The 16,419-nt window shown below is 40.0% G+C and overlaps 1 protein-coding gene across 2 annotated transcripts in view; it reads right to left on the bottom strand.

Moving 5' to 3' along the window:
• The window catches only part of LOC135219571 (sialin-like), a 64,115-nt gene that overhangs the window by 35,911 nt on the left and 11,785 nt on the right, over window positions 1-16,419 (bottom strand). Inside the window, exon 3 of one of the 2 annotated variants that reach the window (XM_064256446.1) lies at window positions 389-628. The exons of the other annotated variant lie outside the window; for it this stretch is intronic. Coding sequence (XP_064112516.1) covers window positions 389-628 — 240 coding nt within the window. The remainder of the gene's footprint in view (window positions 1-388; window positions 629-16,419) is intronic. 2 annotated transcript variants of the gene reach the window in all.

Raw genomic sequence — 16,419 nt, 5'->3', positions numbered from 1 at the left:
ATTTGACAGTCGGGTAAGAGCTCACAAAAACACATCTGCATCACATGATGAACAAAGCAAAAGTGGAATGGTTACATCCGGACAGGCAGGTCTCCCCACTTACCGGACGGTAGTTACTGCCTAACCACCTTGTTCGAGAGTTTTAATGGCTGTGTTCCAGCTTCACTGTAAGCAATTTATAATGTAAAGGACAAGGGTCTGTATATTGTGTAGGAACAAATGAACCATCTATTGGCCCATCCCTTTTGTGAGGCTCAAGTGTCTATTGTTTACCATTCAGTTCGTCTCTGACCACATGAGTGGGGTGGGGATGGGAGGAGGTGGGGAGGGGGTTTATACATAACAGATAAGTAAAAAAAAAAAAAGTAAATTCCAAATTGTTTTTTACCTGAGCTGCTCCACTCAACAACCTCACGACAACCAGGAGTACTGTAGAGGTGCGGGCACAAAAAGGAGTCAAAATATTAATGACAGAGCAGATGACAAGGCTCCAGCCAAATATAAGACGACCACCATAACGTTCTGCTGTTCGACCTGCTATCAGGAGGGTGGCTGTGTACCCCCAGTAGAATGCTCCCAATAAAATACCCTGCATTTTCTCATCCCAGTTGAATTCCATGCTAGCAAGCTAAAATAGAAAAAAAAAATGTAGGATGAGTGTCTGTAAACAGCATTATTCTTCATCCTTTAGAAACCATTGTCACACCCAAATTTGCAAGTGCTGTAGACTGAATAATTAGGAATGTAACTTAGAAGCTTCTTCCCCTGAGCTCTCTCTTGGGATGGCTCTAAAACTGTATATGTAATAACTTTTAACATGTCTAGGTACAATATTCTGAAAAGGAAAAGTGATAAGTAACCTCAAAAGAATGATTAAGGTCTCACAATATATAAATTTTCACGATAAAATTTATTATGTGGATACTTACCTACTGTTAAAGTTAGCTCATATCTCCATGCCGATAGGCGAGTCTGCATTCAAACAAGAGAAAAACGATTGCTTGGCTGACCCAGACAACTGTCTAGTTCACCTGTTCTCCACCAGGTGTGTTCGAATGTTTTAGCTCTAGTCAGAATTCTCCTTGACAGCCCACTAAATGTGGAGAGGCTAGGTGGGGTCTACTTAACAGTAGGTAAGTATCCAAATAATAAATTTTATCATGAAAATTTACATTATTTGAGATGAATCTTACCTACTGTTAAAGTTAGCTGATTCCCACATTGAGATAAAGGATGGTGGGTAGTGCAGCTAGATAAATTCCGCTTAGCCAAACGAGCTAAGAGCTTCTTGTATGAAACTCAAAACATTCTTACCTGATCAGGAATCCTTCCTGGATAATACTGCTGCCAGGGAGGTGGACTCCCATCAGGGTGCAAGGGTCTTATATGTGTGCAGTCAAGAGCAACCTTGCGGAGAAAACCACTTCATTTTCAGTCAGAATGAATAGCAGTGGCGTGGTGGGACCCCTGTGACTGGGTCCTAGCCCCAAAAAACGACAGTCAAATACAAAATAAATACCTATGATACAAAGGTACGCTCCTGTACAACAAATGTACCTTCATGCTCACCAAAAAACCAACACCTGGGATTAAAATAAAGAGCCTAAAAGATTGCTTTCTTTCAGTTCAGGAAAAGACTTTACCCAATATTACTAGAGAGTCAAGGGCTTTACAGTTTTCAAATGCAATTCCTATATCTTTAAGATAATGAGCAGAAAAAACCGAATTACAATTCCACTGAGCTGCATTAATTACATCCTCAAGAGACGAATTGGAGCCTGGTAAGGACCTATGAAAGGGTTTGGCAGGTGAAGACTGGCCATGAGATGAGGAAGGACGAATTATCACTGAAGGGCCAGAAGGCAAAGGAGAAGCAGGTCTTTTATTCCCTACTTTATAAGATTGTCTGATAAATTCCCTATTTTCCTGTATGGAAATATCCTCCCTTATTGCCTTAGAGATGGATTCAGAAGGCAGTCCAAAGGAGAACCCAAAACTGCAGCCATCTTCTGAGAAGGAGAGACATTAGTTGAAAGATAAGGGCACAATTGTTCTCTCTTCTTCAAGACCGAATTAGTGAAAGCATGAGAACATTCGCCTGCCTCATCTGAATAGCCTTATCCAGGCAAGACAAAAAATTTAATGACTCCTCCCAAGTTTTGATACTCGCTGGCGTCAGAAAGTCTTTAAGCTGGCGCAGAGAAGCGGCAATAGTACTTAGTAAAATTTCCACAAAAGACAATACCTCAATAATTTTAAACAAAGACTTGGGCAAAGCCTCTGCCTCTGCATTAGACCAAAGCACCTTACCAATCTCAAGAGCGTGTCTTTTCATAGGATCAAGACATGCTAGGAAATCAGCATCGTTGACCGAGGACAGTTTCAGCGCCAGTAACGAGCCTGTGTCATAATAATTGACTCTCCACAATTTCAAAAACCCCACAATACTAGAGCTGGCAGACTTAAAAGAAGCTTTGTGTGCCAGAAGACGAGATATTGCATCAAAACGTCCTCTAATCGGAGGCAAATCGTAGGTTTCTTCAAAGACTTAATGGGAGTCGAAATGCTGGAAGATAATAAAGACCTAGTCTCTACAGAATTTATTTCTTCTATCAAATGAGGATAAAGAGATGAGCAACGTTCCAGCAAGTACCGAAAGACCGAAGGAGACTCTTCCGACCCAAGCTCTTCTGCCAGTTGCGGATTTGAGACGACAGGAGCCGACTCCTCACAACAAAAATTTGACTCGATAGGCGTAGAGCCTCTGGGAGTAGTAGTCTGCAGTTGTCTACTAAAGTCGACACAAGTCGGCCAAGCAGAAGCAGAGGGGATACTCGTCGGCAAAGAAACGGGACTTGTAAGAGAGGTGGAGAAGATTCGTCGATGCTGTACTGCTCCACTTTGTACGAATGCGTTTCAACCGGCTTTGGAACAATCTCAGACAGCATGTCTTTAGAGATTAAAACAGATAGAATAGCATTTAGTGTGGAAACAACAATAGAATCTGTAACCATAGAAGTAGGAGACGGCTTTTTGTGGGATAAGTGAAGCCACTCAGGTCACTGGCCGCCATGTTGGTGTCACTCTTTTTATTTTTGATGAGCTATGTTATGTTAATTCGTTCTTTTAGTTTTCTTGTGTGTGTACTCTTCTGCTTTTGATATACATAATTTCGTACTCCGTTTTTATCCTAAGACAATTAACACTTTTACTGAAACTATACTGCCTTGATGAAAAAATAAGTGAATTTGAGGGAAATGAAACTACTATTGAATTCATTATGGTATTCAACACCTTATTTGGCATATTAAATTCTCGAAATCTAAATGCCAAAGGATTTAAAAGCCCAATTCGGAGGAAAAATGCAAGTGATATTAAGGATTTTCCAATAAAAACAGAAACATATATCAGATCTTTGAGACTTCAGGATGGTAAAGACATCTTAAAATCAAATAGAAAAACTGGTTTCATTGGCTTTCTATATTGCATACGAAGTCTTCAGATTCTGTATGAAACCTGTACTTCATCAGGTTTCGTACAGAAACCTGATGAAAATCAAATTCAATCAGGATCTTATTGAACTACATATTCTTTGTCAAGTAAGAAGTATGGGAGGCCATAATGATAATCCAACAACGAGACAATTCTCTGCTGCTTACAAAAGGCTACTTGTACATAATGACTTAATGGATACCATTCGTGGCAACTGCTTGCCATTAGTGTCGGCGCCCATATTAACTGCATCATGCAGCATAAAAGAGCAGGTTGCAGTAAGGAATATAAATGCTTCTGTTTCAAAACATCGAATTTTAGAACTTCAAGAAGCATATTCAGATGACAAGGATGATTATGATTATATTCCAAACCATTACCACTTGTCAAAATGTTCAAATAAAATAGAAGCTTATATTAGAGGCTTTGTTGTTTTTAAGTTAAAAAAGTCTTTACAGTGTGAGGTCTGCATTGATACATTAACATTAACGATACATTAACATTAACAGACGCTAATTTTATTTACACCCGCATCAAATTAGAAACCAAAGGAAAATTGGTGTATCCATCAAATCATGTTATTGATATAGGCAATACATGTGAAAAAAAATATGAAGGAAATGTTTTCCTGCAACAAAACACGGGAGAGTTAACTTCCATAAATTAGTTAGTTCAGTATTGGCAGCTCACAGAGGCAAAACAATATTTTCAGAGTTCGATTATCACATGTATGATACACAACCATTGGACAATCCACTTGCACTCATTGATTAAAGCAATAACTGAAAAATATTTATAAGTGAGATATAATTAGGGATGCTGGTAAGCAGATTACTGCTAAACTTCAATCGCAGGTCGCAGGAAAGAGTCGCCAGATATATACTAAGCTAATTCATTTTATGTTTCGATGATTCCTAATAGTAGGCGATAACAAACAGTATGGACTAAGGAATTGGCAGACATAAAGAGAATAGATTTAAATTTGGGCCAGTAATAGGCTATATGTATATAAGATAATGAAAAAGTTTGTATCGCATCTCTGAGTAATAAAGAAAGGTATTACTCTCTTTAGAAGAATGATATAATGTCTATCACTTTTCGCCTCCATTTGTGCCATGAAAAGACGCATTATGAAAATAAAAGATGGGAAAAATAACTGGAGCATTTCTATTAATCCTTATAGTTTGGTCTCTCTTTTGCCTTTCCTGGGCGTGGCTGCCACGCGGTAAACTGGTTTCACTTTACTGAATGGTCTGACCCATGCGGAACGTCTCCTAACCATTATTCCTCCAAGGGTAAGATTCATCTCAAATAATGATGGCTAATATGCTCTCCTCAAATGATGAGGTGTGTATCTCCACTAAACTTACATGCAACATTATATATTCATAAGACTAATACTTTCCAAGGTTTTCTTGTGTCTCAACATCCTTATTAAGACACTTACCTCTTGCTGAACTGATGGGAGCCATGTGACAACACTTAGGGTCTTGTATAATTTTTGGTTTTGATTAAAGAATCGCCTTGCTTATGGTGAACTTTGACTAAATGTATTCCTTGAAGACTATATGCTAATTGATTTGCCTCATTTTTAACAGAATTATAGATTAACTGTGATATGGATGCAACATTTCCCAGAGAGTTACAGCCATCAAAGAGTCAGCACTCAGCAAGGATGAAGAAGAAGAATAATAGCAACCCAACCGAGTATGTGTGTGCTTTGTGACGTCATATTCAGAATTGAGGCACTCGAGTTTTCAAGTAGGCATAATCCTGGGCAAAACTAACGTTCTGCATATACTTTATATGCAACTGGCACAATATAATCAGGATCTCTATTTGATTTCTGAGTAATGATACTCATTGCTTGGAAATATAACTTGTAACCCTGAAAAGTTTGCTGACATTGCTTGAAAATATAATTTGTAACCCTGAAAAGTTTGCTGACATGAGAATACAGGCAGTCCCCAGTTATTGGCGGACTCGATTAATGGTGATTTGGTTTAATAATGGGCCAAGTTTCGGTTGTCAATACCATAAGGCGCCGATAATAGAGTTATGACGCCATGACATTCCTTAAAGAGGCGCCGTTAACTGGTTATTGATATCATTAACCGAAACTTGGGGCCATAAATGGCAGTTTCGGTCAATGGTGGGTTTCGGCTATCAGCACCCCACCGATAACAGAACCAACCCCCCACCCAAAAAAAAAAGCCGGGGACTGCCTGTAGTATTTCTGAATGCTGACCAAGGTTCCAGTATGTTGTTGGTCAAAGTTGACAGTGAAAGTTGTAAATATTTCCGCAGGTTAAGTGCTGCCAACATGCATCAGAAGCGCTTCAGTGGCGTGGTTGGTATGGTATTAGCGTTCCACTTTGGTGGTCGCGGGTTCGATTCTCAGCCATTCCATTGAGGAGTGAGAGGTGTGTACTTCTGGTGATAGAAGTTCACTCTCGACGTGGTTCGGAAGTCACGTAAAGCCGTTGGTCCCATTGCTGAATAACCACTGGTTCCATGCAACATAAAAGCACCATACAAACAAACAAAAACATGCATCAGAAACATACCTTTTGACCATGAACTTTGAAAGCCACTCTGAACCATTCAACCAGAAGGGAAGTAGTTTGGCGAATTCAGTATATGGAAGATGTTTCAGAATGAGATTCCAATGATTATTTCCACTCTTGACATATTTGAAGTTGACTGAGATACCAGTGATCCACAAGGTTCTTCCTGAACACTGGAATATCTTTGATGTTATTGCCAATGAAAATACTCTTGGTAGATACAGAATCAGCCAGTAACAGCTGTAATGCAATCTAATCCGAGAATAAACAGCAATTGTAACATCTTGAAATTCGACTATGAAAAAGTCTAGAGCTGCAGGAAGGATTTTAATACTAAATACACCCCCAAACAGCTCCAGCATAGGTAGTGTTTTAGACTCACTGGTAGCAAATTGGGATTTCCCAACATTAACTGTAAACTGCAATTGCAGACATAAATGTCAAAGCCATAGCTTGATTTGGAAGAACAACAAAGGATGCACATTGAGTTAGTACTTGGATCTTCACTGATATATGCACGTAGAGTTAGTACTTGGATCTTCAACGATATAAGATGAGGTAAAGGTAAGAAAGATAATAACGATAGATCTGAGCAGTTTTTATTGTATTCTTTTCTTGTAACTTCTACAGTGCAATTTCATCCCAAAAGACCTTTAAACCCCACAATTCTCTCACAAGTAATTTCCTCTTAAAAAGACCCAGAGGGTGCAAATATGTTTATATGTTTGAGATGATACTGATCTTTGTATTAGCTGAGGGATCCATCACACTGTCAAACAACTGAATGGAGACACTTTCCATGAAATATTTGAGACCTAGGATTTTGTCATAATTATTGCTCTGAGTAGCAAGACTACCATCCTTTATCAAGAAAAACCTAAGCTCTTCATTATTAGAGTTCCAGAAACAGACAATTCAGTAGTTACCCTGCAAATACAGGGGAACACTTTAGAGCTAATAACCACAGGGCAGCTGCGTAGATGCTGTCCAGTGACGAAATTCCAGGATAACAGGAGCAAATTTATATGATTTTCAGCAGGGTAACAGTACATGCACTCAAGGGCCAGTGTCACAGCATGCTAATGAGTCACAGGTACAACTCCTCGGGTAAGGACAGCAAACACAAAGAGATATCCAACCATCTACTGCTATAATCTACTATAGTTAATGGTTAGCCTGCAGAATAAGGGAAAAATGATTAAAAAGAAGGATACTCCTCTCATACCAAAGGGCACTGCCCTCTGAACTTAGAGGAGATCCCCAAACATCAACACCACACGCACACCCCTCCCCCGTCTTCATCTGATAAGTGAGCAAAGAGGGCGAAGGAGAAGGAAGAATACTTCTAAGGCGTAAGCGCAAATGTAAAATAAATAAATATACTACCAAGCCCTTACTATTAAAGGGTGAGAGTAAGTGATAAGGGTGTCAACACACCCTTGCCACTGGCCCCCGTATACATGAAAGGGAAAGGCAGCTAGCAAGGCTTAAAACAAAAAGTGGGCGAGTATATTAATCATTAATATCAAAGATCATATATTTCAAACATATTAAGAACAACAAAAGAAAGATCCCACGGGAAACTGTGATTAACGGGTAGTCCATAAATAAAAAACATACAGTTCGTCTTCATTGGAAGATGGCCGAAAGCAAAGTGGATTGTTTACATTCGGGCAAGTGGGTCTCCCTGCCTACCAGACAGTAGTTACTGTCTAACCACACTGTTCAAAAGTTTTAATGGCCGTGTTCCAGCCTCACTGTAAAGTAATTCCTCATGTAAAGGACCAAGGGTGTGTATATCGTGTAGGAACAAATCTCCCATCGTTCGCTCATGCATAAGCAGCTTCATTTTGAGAATGGGCATTATTAGTTTTGTGAGAATAGTTAAATACATGATGAATCTTAGTGGTGATATTGGGTCTCGTCCTTTATGGCAGGCCTATGCGGAATCCAAACATACTTCTCAAAATCCTAAAGATTATCATTTATTTTCTCCATAACTCCATTATCTATCTGTTTAAGTTAGACCTTTATAAGCAGTAAACAAAACAATCCCTTCTGTTCAAAATTACTGACTACTCAGTTTAAAACAGAGTGGTATTTATGACTACCATTAGGTCATCTCTCGAAAGGAAATTGATATATATTACTTATTGTCTTTAGAAGTGATGCTCTTATCAAATTCTCCAATTTGGCAATATCATGCTGAGATGATTGATGAGAATCTTTTCGATAATTTAACGGGTCTAGCTCAACATTTTTTTGAGACCTTATTCAATAGAACAAGGACTCTAGTAAAAAATATTTCTTGGGAAAGAACACAAAATTGTCCTAGGTAGAGGGAATGCCTTCCCAATGGGGGAGCACCTCCCAATATTCTAGTCCAAGACATTTTGATACTTGATCATGTGAGCTGACAGGTTTCATTTGATTTGGGTAAAGAAAATATATTGCACATTTAAAAAAAGAACAAGGCCCAAAGGCATTTTCCAACACAAGCCTGCCTAACATGAACTTGGCAATGTGAAGTTGGCTCAGCTGCAGAGTGGCCTTCTTGATTGTTGTAGCTGACAGGCACATCCAACTGTGAAACATTCAAGTGAATGTCAACATAATGATCAGCAAGTATGGTAATTGATTGTTTCCTATCCCCAGGACACTCCACATTGAGACTTGGATGCTCCTAGGAAATTGTTTAGAGCATAACAGATGCAATTGGCAAAGACAAATAGATCTTCTGACTCCCTCTGTCCAACAAGCACCTAACAGTGATAGATAACACAGGAAGCTGAAAGGACTTAAAACTGGTTTTCATTCGCTATATGTATACACAAAGGCTCACCGAAGACCGTACACCACTGGTGTTAGGACACAAAACTGAGAATAAGAAAAATTGCAATTTTTAAAAGTAGATTCTATTTTTTCTAACTATACAAACCTGAGGTCCTTACATAAGAAATTACTTTCAGCATGGGCTGGAATATGGCCGTTAAATTCTTGAACAAGGTGGTTAGGCAGTAGCTACCATTTGGTAGGCAGGTAGGCCTGCCTGCCCAGATATAAACACCCCCACTTTGCCTTTCAGCCCAGGTTTCAGACTGAGGGGTGGCATGAGGTGCGCATTAATGTAAAGGACCTCAGGTTTGTATAGTTAGGAAAAATACAATTTATTTTCAAAAATTGTGATTTGTTCCTACACGATAGACAAACCCTCAGTAATTTACACAAGGAAGGAAGACTCACTGATTGGTGGGAGGAATGTGAGTCTCATAATTGACTGGAGTATAGGAGCTAAATGATCAAGAGTCAGACTTCTGGGTCTTTTTGAAATGAATGAGAAATCGTAACTCATCTGAAAAAGGGTTGGGAAGAATATTTAAAGTTGGAGGCATTAATGCAAAGTTCTGGGAAGGGTTTGCATTATTGCCAGTATTCTTCCTCCCCTTGCTAGAGGAAGGATTGGGGTTGCTTCTATGATTCTGATAAGAAAAATAGAAAGGAAGCTCGATGTGCAAGCTTACTGCATCAATCGCCCAACCAGCAAGAGTAAGTTCAAGTCCCATCCTCAACCTGAACAGGAAGAGGATTAGAAGGACGAGGAGAGGAAGGTGGAGAGGCCAGTCACTCTCGCATCCATCTTACCTCTAGAACCGCAACTCATCCTCTTGAAGGAGCCACTGCCGAGCCAGGTAAGCAAACACAACCTGTAAACATCCACCACTGGTCCAAGGAAAAGAAGTTCCAAGGACCTGTGGGAAGACCCGAAGGAAGAAAGATATAAATATGGTCGCAATGAGACTTCATCTATCTTCCGGTCTGACATATTCTTTGGAGTGATAAAATGTACCCAGCCACAAGACGTAACCAACTGCAGAGAAGTCTCTCACCATCTTGTAAGACTCGGAGAAAGACGTGTCATTAGACACTTCTGCATTGGCAGTCTGCAGTGGATAAAGGCATCGGCACTCAGTGAAGGGTGTCGATCCTTCATAAGTACAGCAACACACACCAATAGGACAAAGTAGTGACTGATCTGGATCAAACAATACAAAGTCCACAGGGCAAGAGATCATGAAGATTCGGACTCGTCAACAGATGCCGACTGATTCGCCGTTGTGCATTCGAGACACAGTCAAAACATGACACCTGCCTTTTGAAGGGTGATGCTGAGAACAACCATACAAATCGTCTATCTTGTTCGCCAACGATGTTGAGAGACGAGATGATGATTCTCACAAGGCATGTGCACATTAAACAAGATTCAAATGCCTTCTAGAGACCGAGGTCCCTGTGATGGCAAGAGAGAAGTTTCTCATCAGTGGTTGAATCTCAACCAAGGAGAAACAATACTATATTACTTAGCAAATGACTAAGGTGAATGTGGACCTATGTCTTCACAGTTGAATCGAGGGAAAAAGTCCCGATAATGACGACACCCAGTGAAGACGACTCTAATCCTTGGGTGTCCGGTAATTTCATTGCAGTAATTACATCATGTTAATTTCATTGTGGTAATTTCATTGCATGGTAATTACATCTCATACATTTTTACAGCATTGTAATTACATTGCAATATATCACATCGTCAGTAATTTCATCGTAAAGTTTCTTTCACCACACTATGCCAAAAAATAAATGAACAATAAAATATAATTAACTTTTTTACAGAAGTAAAATGTCCAGGTATTACTGTTATAGTTATTGATGAGATCAAAGTATCTAACTTTTTAACTATTACCAAATGGCCTGCTTGTTGACTTTTCCTATATTAGAAATTGTTCATAATAATTTTCGGTTTTTTGTTATCAACTTGTTTTCCGAGTGGTAAACATTTTCGGTTTTTGTAAATAATTAAAACTAAACCCATCAAGATGCCTCTGCAGTACGTTGCAAGCATAAGGAGGGCTGGAAAAGTTATTGTTATTTCATTGCTGCTCAGCGAGAAAGTCAGAGCTTCCATTGAAGGTGGAGGGTCTTCAGAAATGGAAACACAGGGATTGTACTGCCTAAAGAACTGCTTCTTATGGATTGGATCAGGGAGGAATTTTCTATATACTTTGGAAGCAGAGCTAGTTGGGCGGGGAACAGGCGAAGTCCTCCATCATTCATTTACAATTCGGGGTGAACCAAGAATAATTGAACACCTTACGAATCAGGAAATGTATATTAGAAGATAAAACTCAAATTGTCTGTGGCAGGTGCAATGGAACAGAAGACTAGGCTACAGACTTCTGTTATACCGTGGGGTAAACAGAAAGATGATAACGAGTCTAATGAGTTATATCACTGTCTGAAAATTCTTGCGGTGGCAAATGTGGAGCGCGAGATATGAGTCTCGTGTAAGAATTCTGAGCCAACCGGAGACCTAAGTCTGTGATTGCCGGGCAGAGAGATTCGAATTGGTAGTTAATCTTCGACAGAGGAGAAACAATACCAAACCGAAAAGAATCACACAGAGAGCAGTACCGAGAGTACCATTCGCTCAACTCCTTATACTGAATTGCCTGGTAGTGCATTCCATGATGGAATGTGTTTGGCTAGAACCATCGAACGGGAAAAAGATACTCTCGAGCATCTGCATTTTAACTGAAATGGGAGGGAAGAAAACCCTCTTGTTCGATGATAATGCAAATGCTGTGGTGTTGTTGGGAAACAATACCACTAATTATCTCAAAATCAAAACCAGTAACTTTTGGGAGGCCCAAAAGGCTGTCCTGAGTTTCAGGTTAATTAAGAAAAGGTACTATTCATCTCAGTCACATACCAGAATAATATAAATTTTCATAATAAAATTTGTTATTTGGACACTTACCTGCTGTTAAATTTAGCTATATCTCCCTGCCAATTGGGCGAGTCAGCATTCAAAGAAAAAATCGAATGGGTGCCTAGATGACTGTCTAGTTTACCTGTTCTCCACCAGGTGTGTTTCGAATGTTTTAGCTCTTGTCAGAATTCTCCTTTACACCAGCTTAAAGAAAGGTGCTGACAATAAATTTACTTATTAACCACTGCTAGTGCTAAATGAAAGGTTTTACAGCAAATTCAGAAAAGGTTTAGACCCGCATCTAAACTCCAGAGAGAGACTGATATAGAGATGAAGGGGGCTTCAATCTCAACACCTTACAGTGCTGATCCTCAGCAAGATCTAAAAGGACTTGATGTGATACCGAGGAGAGTACGTATGGAACAATAACTTTGGAAGTAGACAGTGAAACGTCTTATCTCCTCTAAACAGAAAATATTGACGACTACAAGGATCCAGGTGCTGAAAATTCCTCTAGAATGGCACCCTCAGCAATACACAGACCACTGCTTCTGACCCCAGGCCATGGCAGTTTTAAATTAAGGACAGATCCTATAATAACTTGAAAATCTTATTATTGGGAGGGGACATTCTAACATCTCCAAGAAGTTAAGGAGATGCCTAAGTTAATGGAACTGTATGGAATTGTGTAGCAGAGTTGATTGCTTCTCAACGGAAGAATGAGACATCTACCGAGAGCATTGGAAATTCTGAAAATCATTTGCCCTGAGGCTACAAGGGCTCTACAGGAGACACTAAGCTATTCTTGAACTTGAAATTGCTCAATAGTATTCAGAGTAGATACGAGAGGCAGGCCTATGAGTCTGAATTAGGCAAAATTTAGGGAAATATCCACTGCTCAAGCCTGAGGGCCATCAAAGTAGTAGTAATGATTCGGATATCCCTGTTCATCTACATGCTAGGAAGTCTAAATGAGTGCTCCTTAAATCCACACCAAGTGCCAAACTTACGGATGTAAGGGCCCTTGTAGTCAGTTGTTCTTTCTGAATCCCCAACTGCTGTCCTTCCACAGAATGAATGGTCAAATCAATATGTTGTTTCACTTTACTCAAAGCAGCAAACTTCCCACAAAGACTTTGTTTCTGACCGGGAATAAACTTGCTAAGCATCCTGATGTCTTTCCACTGCCCTGACATTTAAAATGTTTTACCAGAGTGTTGACCATTTTATGTTGCATAAAAGTGTAATGTCACTAGTTAAACTCTGTGTTGCATGACAGAGGGAAAAGACCAAAACCTGGACTTAGGTTTAAGAACAAAATGGACAATCCTTGGTTACAGAGTCCCTCCTACAGTCCTGGAGAAAAAGTTGGTTCTGGATTACTTACAGATTTAATGAACTTTAAGTCGTAATCCTTAGATTGAAGCTGTACATTAATTGAGCATGATTATCTGAAAATATCCCGTGAGGCCATGTTTCCTAATGAGGAAAAGCCCTTACCATAAGGAAGTTTCCTTCAGGCCTAAAATTCTTAAAGCAGCACATGCCAATTCATGTTGACCGACAAGCATGCATAATTAACTATCATCCTCACATCACTAGATAAGAATGGGGATATAGAGAAATAACAATATAATGCATAGAAATTGGGCCAGAAGAAGCAACAGGTCCTTGGCCTTTGGAATACTGTTGACAGAGTTGGCCAACTTGAATCACTGATTCAGTAGAAGTGTCTTGCTCCTAAAGTCGACACCATCCACCAATGGGCGACAAGTCCCTGTCATAATATTTATAGAGGGCTGCACACTAACCAAAACAAAGTGGACAGAACAGCAATACCATCTAGTAAAAACATCTTGAAGGAACTTGCATGACTGTGAATGTATTGGTAAGTGGAATACATTCTGCGTGTGTACCACAAGTCTGACTGTTCTTTGGAAAGGCACTAAAACCATTCTAGAAAACCAACAAGTATGTGGGCAGGCATTTCCTGTTATTCAGTCTCCAAACATCCAAGAATATCTCTAATTACTTATGGAGCTCGTCCGAAAAACTTACCCTTGAACCATCATTCCCTCTATATACAATCTCCTACTAAAAAGAGACTTATGAGAGATTTCTGCTGAAGACAATGGAAGCTATAAGAGGGAGATTGAACCAGTGGAGGACAACCAAAAAAGAATCGCAACTACCCTTCACTGACTCCACCATGTGACGTACTGGTCTCAAGTCTCTCCATGCATGTTAGGAGGTTGTAACTGTCCATATCCCAGAACATGAGTCTGCACTTATCCCCGAAAGGTATAAAACAAGACTACCAATAGATAATCCCTTATCGCCTTAACCCAAGCTGCATAATTAGACAGGAAGTGAAAGAGTTCTCACTTCTTCCAAACCGAGAGAGTATAAGTATAAGGACATTTCCCTGCAGCATCAGAAATGAGTTACTTGTTTTCCTCGCTAAAAACTCCCGCTGGCGACAAACCTAAAACTGGCTACACAAACTCGCTGGGTTGGCGTCTCCACCTCTCTAAGCAGTCGCAGAGACGAGGCAACATAACTAAAAGGTAATCACTCAAGCTAGACTGAAAATCCATCAGCATGTTTGTCAGTCTCGAGTTCATTTCCCCACAGGAAAGAGAAAGAAAGGGAACCTCCTACTAAAGACGGTTAAAGGACCAATAAGCTTTTGTACAGCAAGAGGCGGCCTTCGGCTCTCTGCGACTTTAAATGACACAAGACGACAAGCCAAGGTAGACCCAAAGGGAGATTTGTGTGTCCGATGACGAGAAAAGTTACGAAATGCTCTGTAATTGGAGAAAGTGTTGGTTCTCTTCCCCAATATTTAGAGGGCGCCAAAATATGCTAAGACAATTAAGACATATTCTCTATGTGGCCTCTTTCCTCAACAAAATGAGGATACAGCAAGGCATAGTGTTGCAACAAACGCCAACCAGCCCAAATATGTTCCTCAGAATGCATTCAAACTCTTCTTCTGTCAGCGGGTGACGGGATGAGACAGCTGGCTACAGGAGGTAAACAAAGAGCTTAAAGGATTGCTCTTTCTCCGCAACCCATGGCAACAAAAAGCGACACTATTCGATAAGAGGTGACAGCAGCTGAGTGCTGTATCGCATCCACCATGACTCAATGAGAGGAAGACTGCTTTAAGCGACTCAGGACTCGGCCAAGTCCGCACAAGTCAACTGCATTCCCACGAGTCAACAACGTCTGCAGTCCGCACGAGTCGATTGAGGGAAAGAGCGAGGCACCAGAAGTGGAAGGCGGTGGGAGAGGAGTTACAACCTCTCTCCCGCCTAGTCCAAAAGTGATCATACATACTTGAAAGAATTCCTATATGAAAGTTAGAAATCTCTGAAGCTAGAATATCTAACTTGGTAAGAACTTTAGATACTACAGATAGTGTAGACTTGAAAGATAAATATTAAATGAGGCAGTAGTAAGAGATTTGCCGATAGCTGAAGAGGAAGCAAGCAAAGAACGAACACAAGCATTATGGAGAGAAAGGAATATGCTAGCAGACGAGAATTTAGAATAACCCAAACATGAGAGAGATAAACAGTCGACTGAGTCAACATATCTAAATGTGTAAAACTTGCTACAGATACATTATAATCTCAATAAAATATCTATACCTATATTATATATTTTTAAACCTATGCATGCTAAAACTGCAAACTAGGTGTTGACGACAACAAAATGCGCCTATGGAGTGAGCATTAACGCTTACCGAAATGGTCCTTATGCAAATGCTTTAATGGTCCTAGGCAATTGCTTTAACGGTCCTTTGGCAAATGCTTTAAACGAGATTCAGACCATGAAAAGGGCGAAGTAGTTGTTGGAGGGCACAGAATCCCAGCGTCCCGAGAACCAACCCAGTTTCCTTGCAGCAGACACTACCAACTGTCACAGGCCAGTCCTAGGCTCGGGCTACGTACAGACGAGGGCACCAACACCTTACTTCTAACAAGGAATGCAGAAAAAACACACACTACGGAGGGATTTAGAACGTTCCCATCACGAACTCAGTTCAACTGGTATTAGAACTAAAAATAGGTTTAATGTTCTAACTTCTCGTTACGCTTTTCCTGTACCGAGTGGGGAGCAGAGGGCGGAGCTACAAAGGAAGTCAATACTAGATTACTAAAATGCCTTGTCTGAGTAGGTTTAAGTCCTGACCTAACTAATTACTTTTGCAATCTGTTAGTTTCCCGTCTTTCCTATATATGACATATTCAAGGCATAAATTCCTCAGAACAATTCCCTACATTCTTCACATCTAGTAGTTCCAAGATCACACTCTGTACCCTTGCAAGTACAAAGGAATGTTGATCAACTTCCAATTTCAACATCCTGATTACACCAAAAACATTCCTACATAGCCTGATGTTATTGGTTTGCTTCCGGTGGAAGATGTCCTAGGAAAATGAAATTACAATACTGTAAACAGGTGTAAAACAGCCAAACTTCATAGCATACCAACAATCACCTAGCCGCAATGGCGGCAACGAGAATTCTGTCAAAAGCTAAAACATTCAAAACACACCTGGTGGAGAACAGGTAAACTAGACAGTC

Source organism: Macrobrachium nipponense, chromosome 1, assembly GCF_015104395.2.
Source record: "Macrobrachium nipponense isolate FS-2020 chromosome 1, ASM1510439v2, whole genome shotgun sequence".
NCBI classification, from domain to species: Eukaryota; Metazoa; Arthropoda; class Malacostraca; order Decapoda; family Palaemonidae; genus Macrobrachium; species Macrobrachium nipponense.
This window is presented reverse-complemented; position numbering and strand designations above follow the sequence as displayed.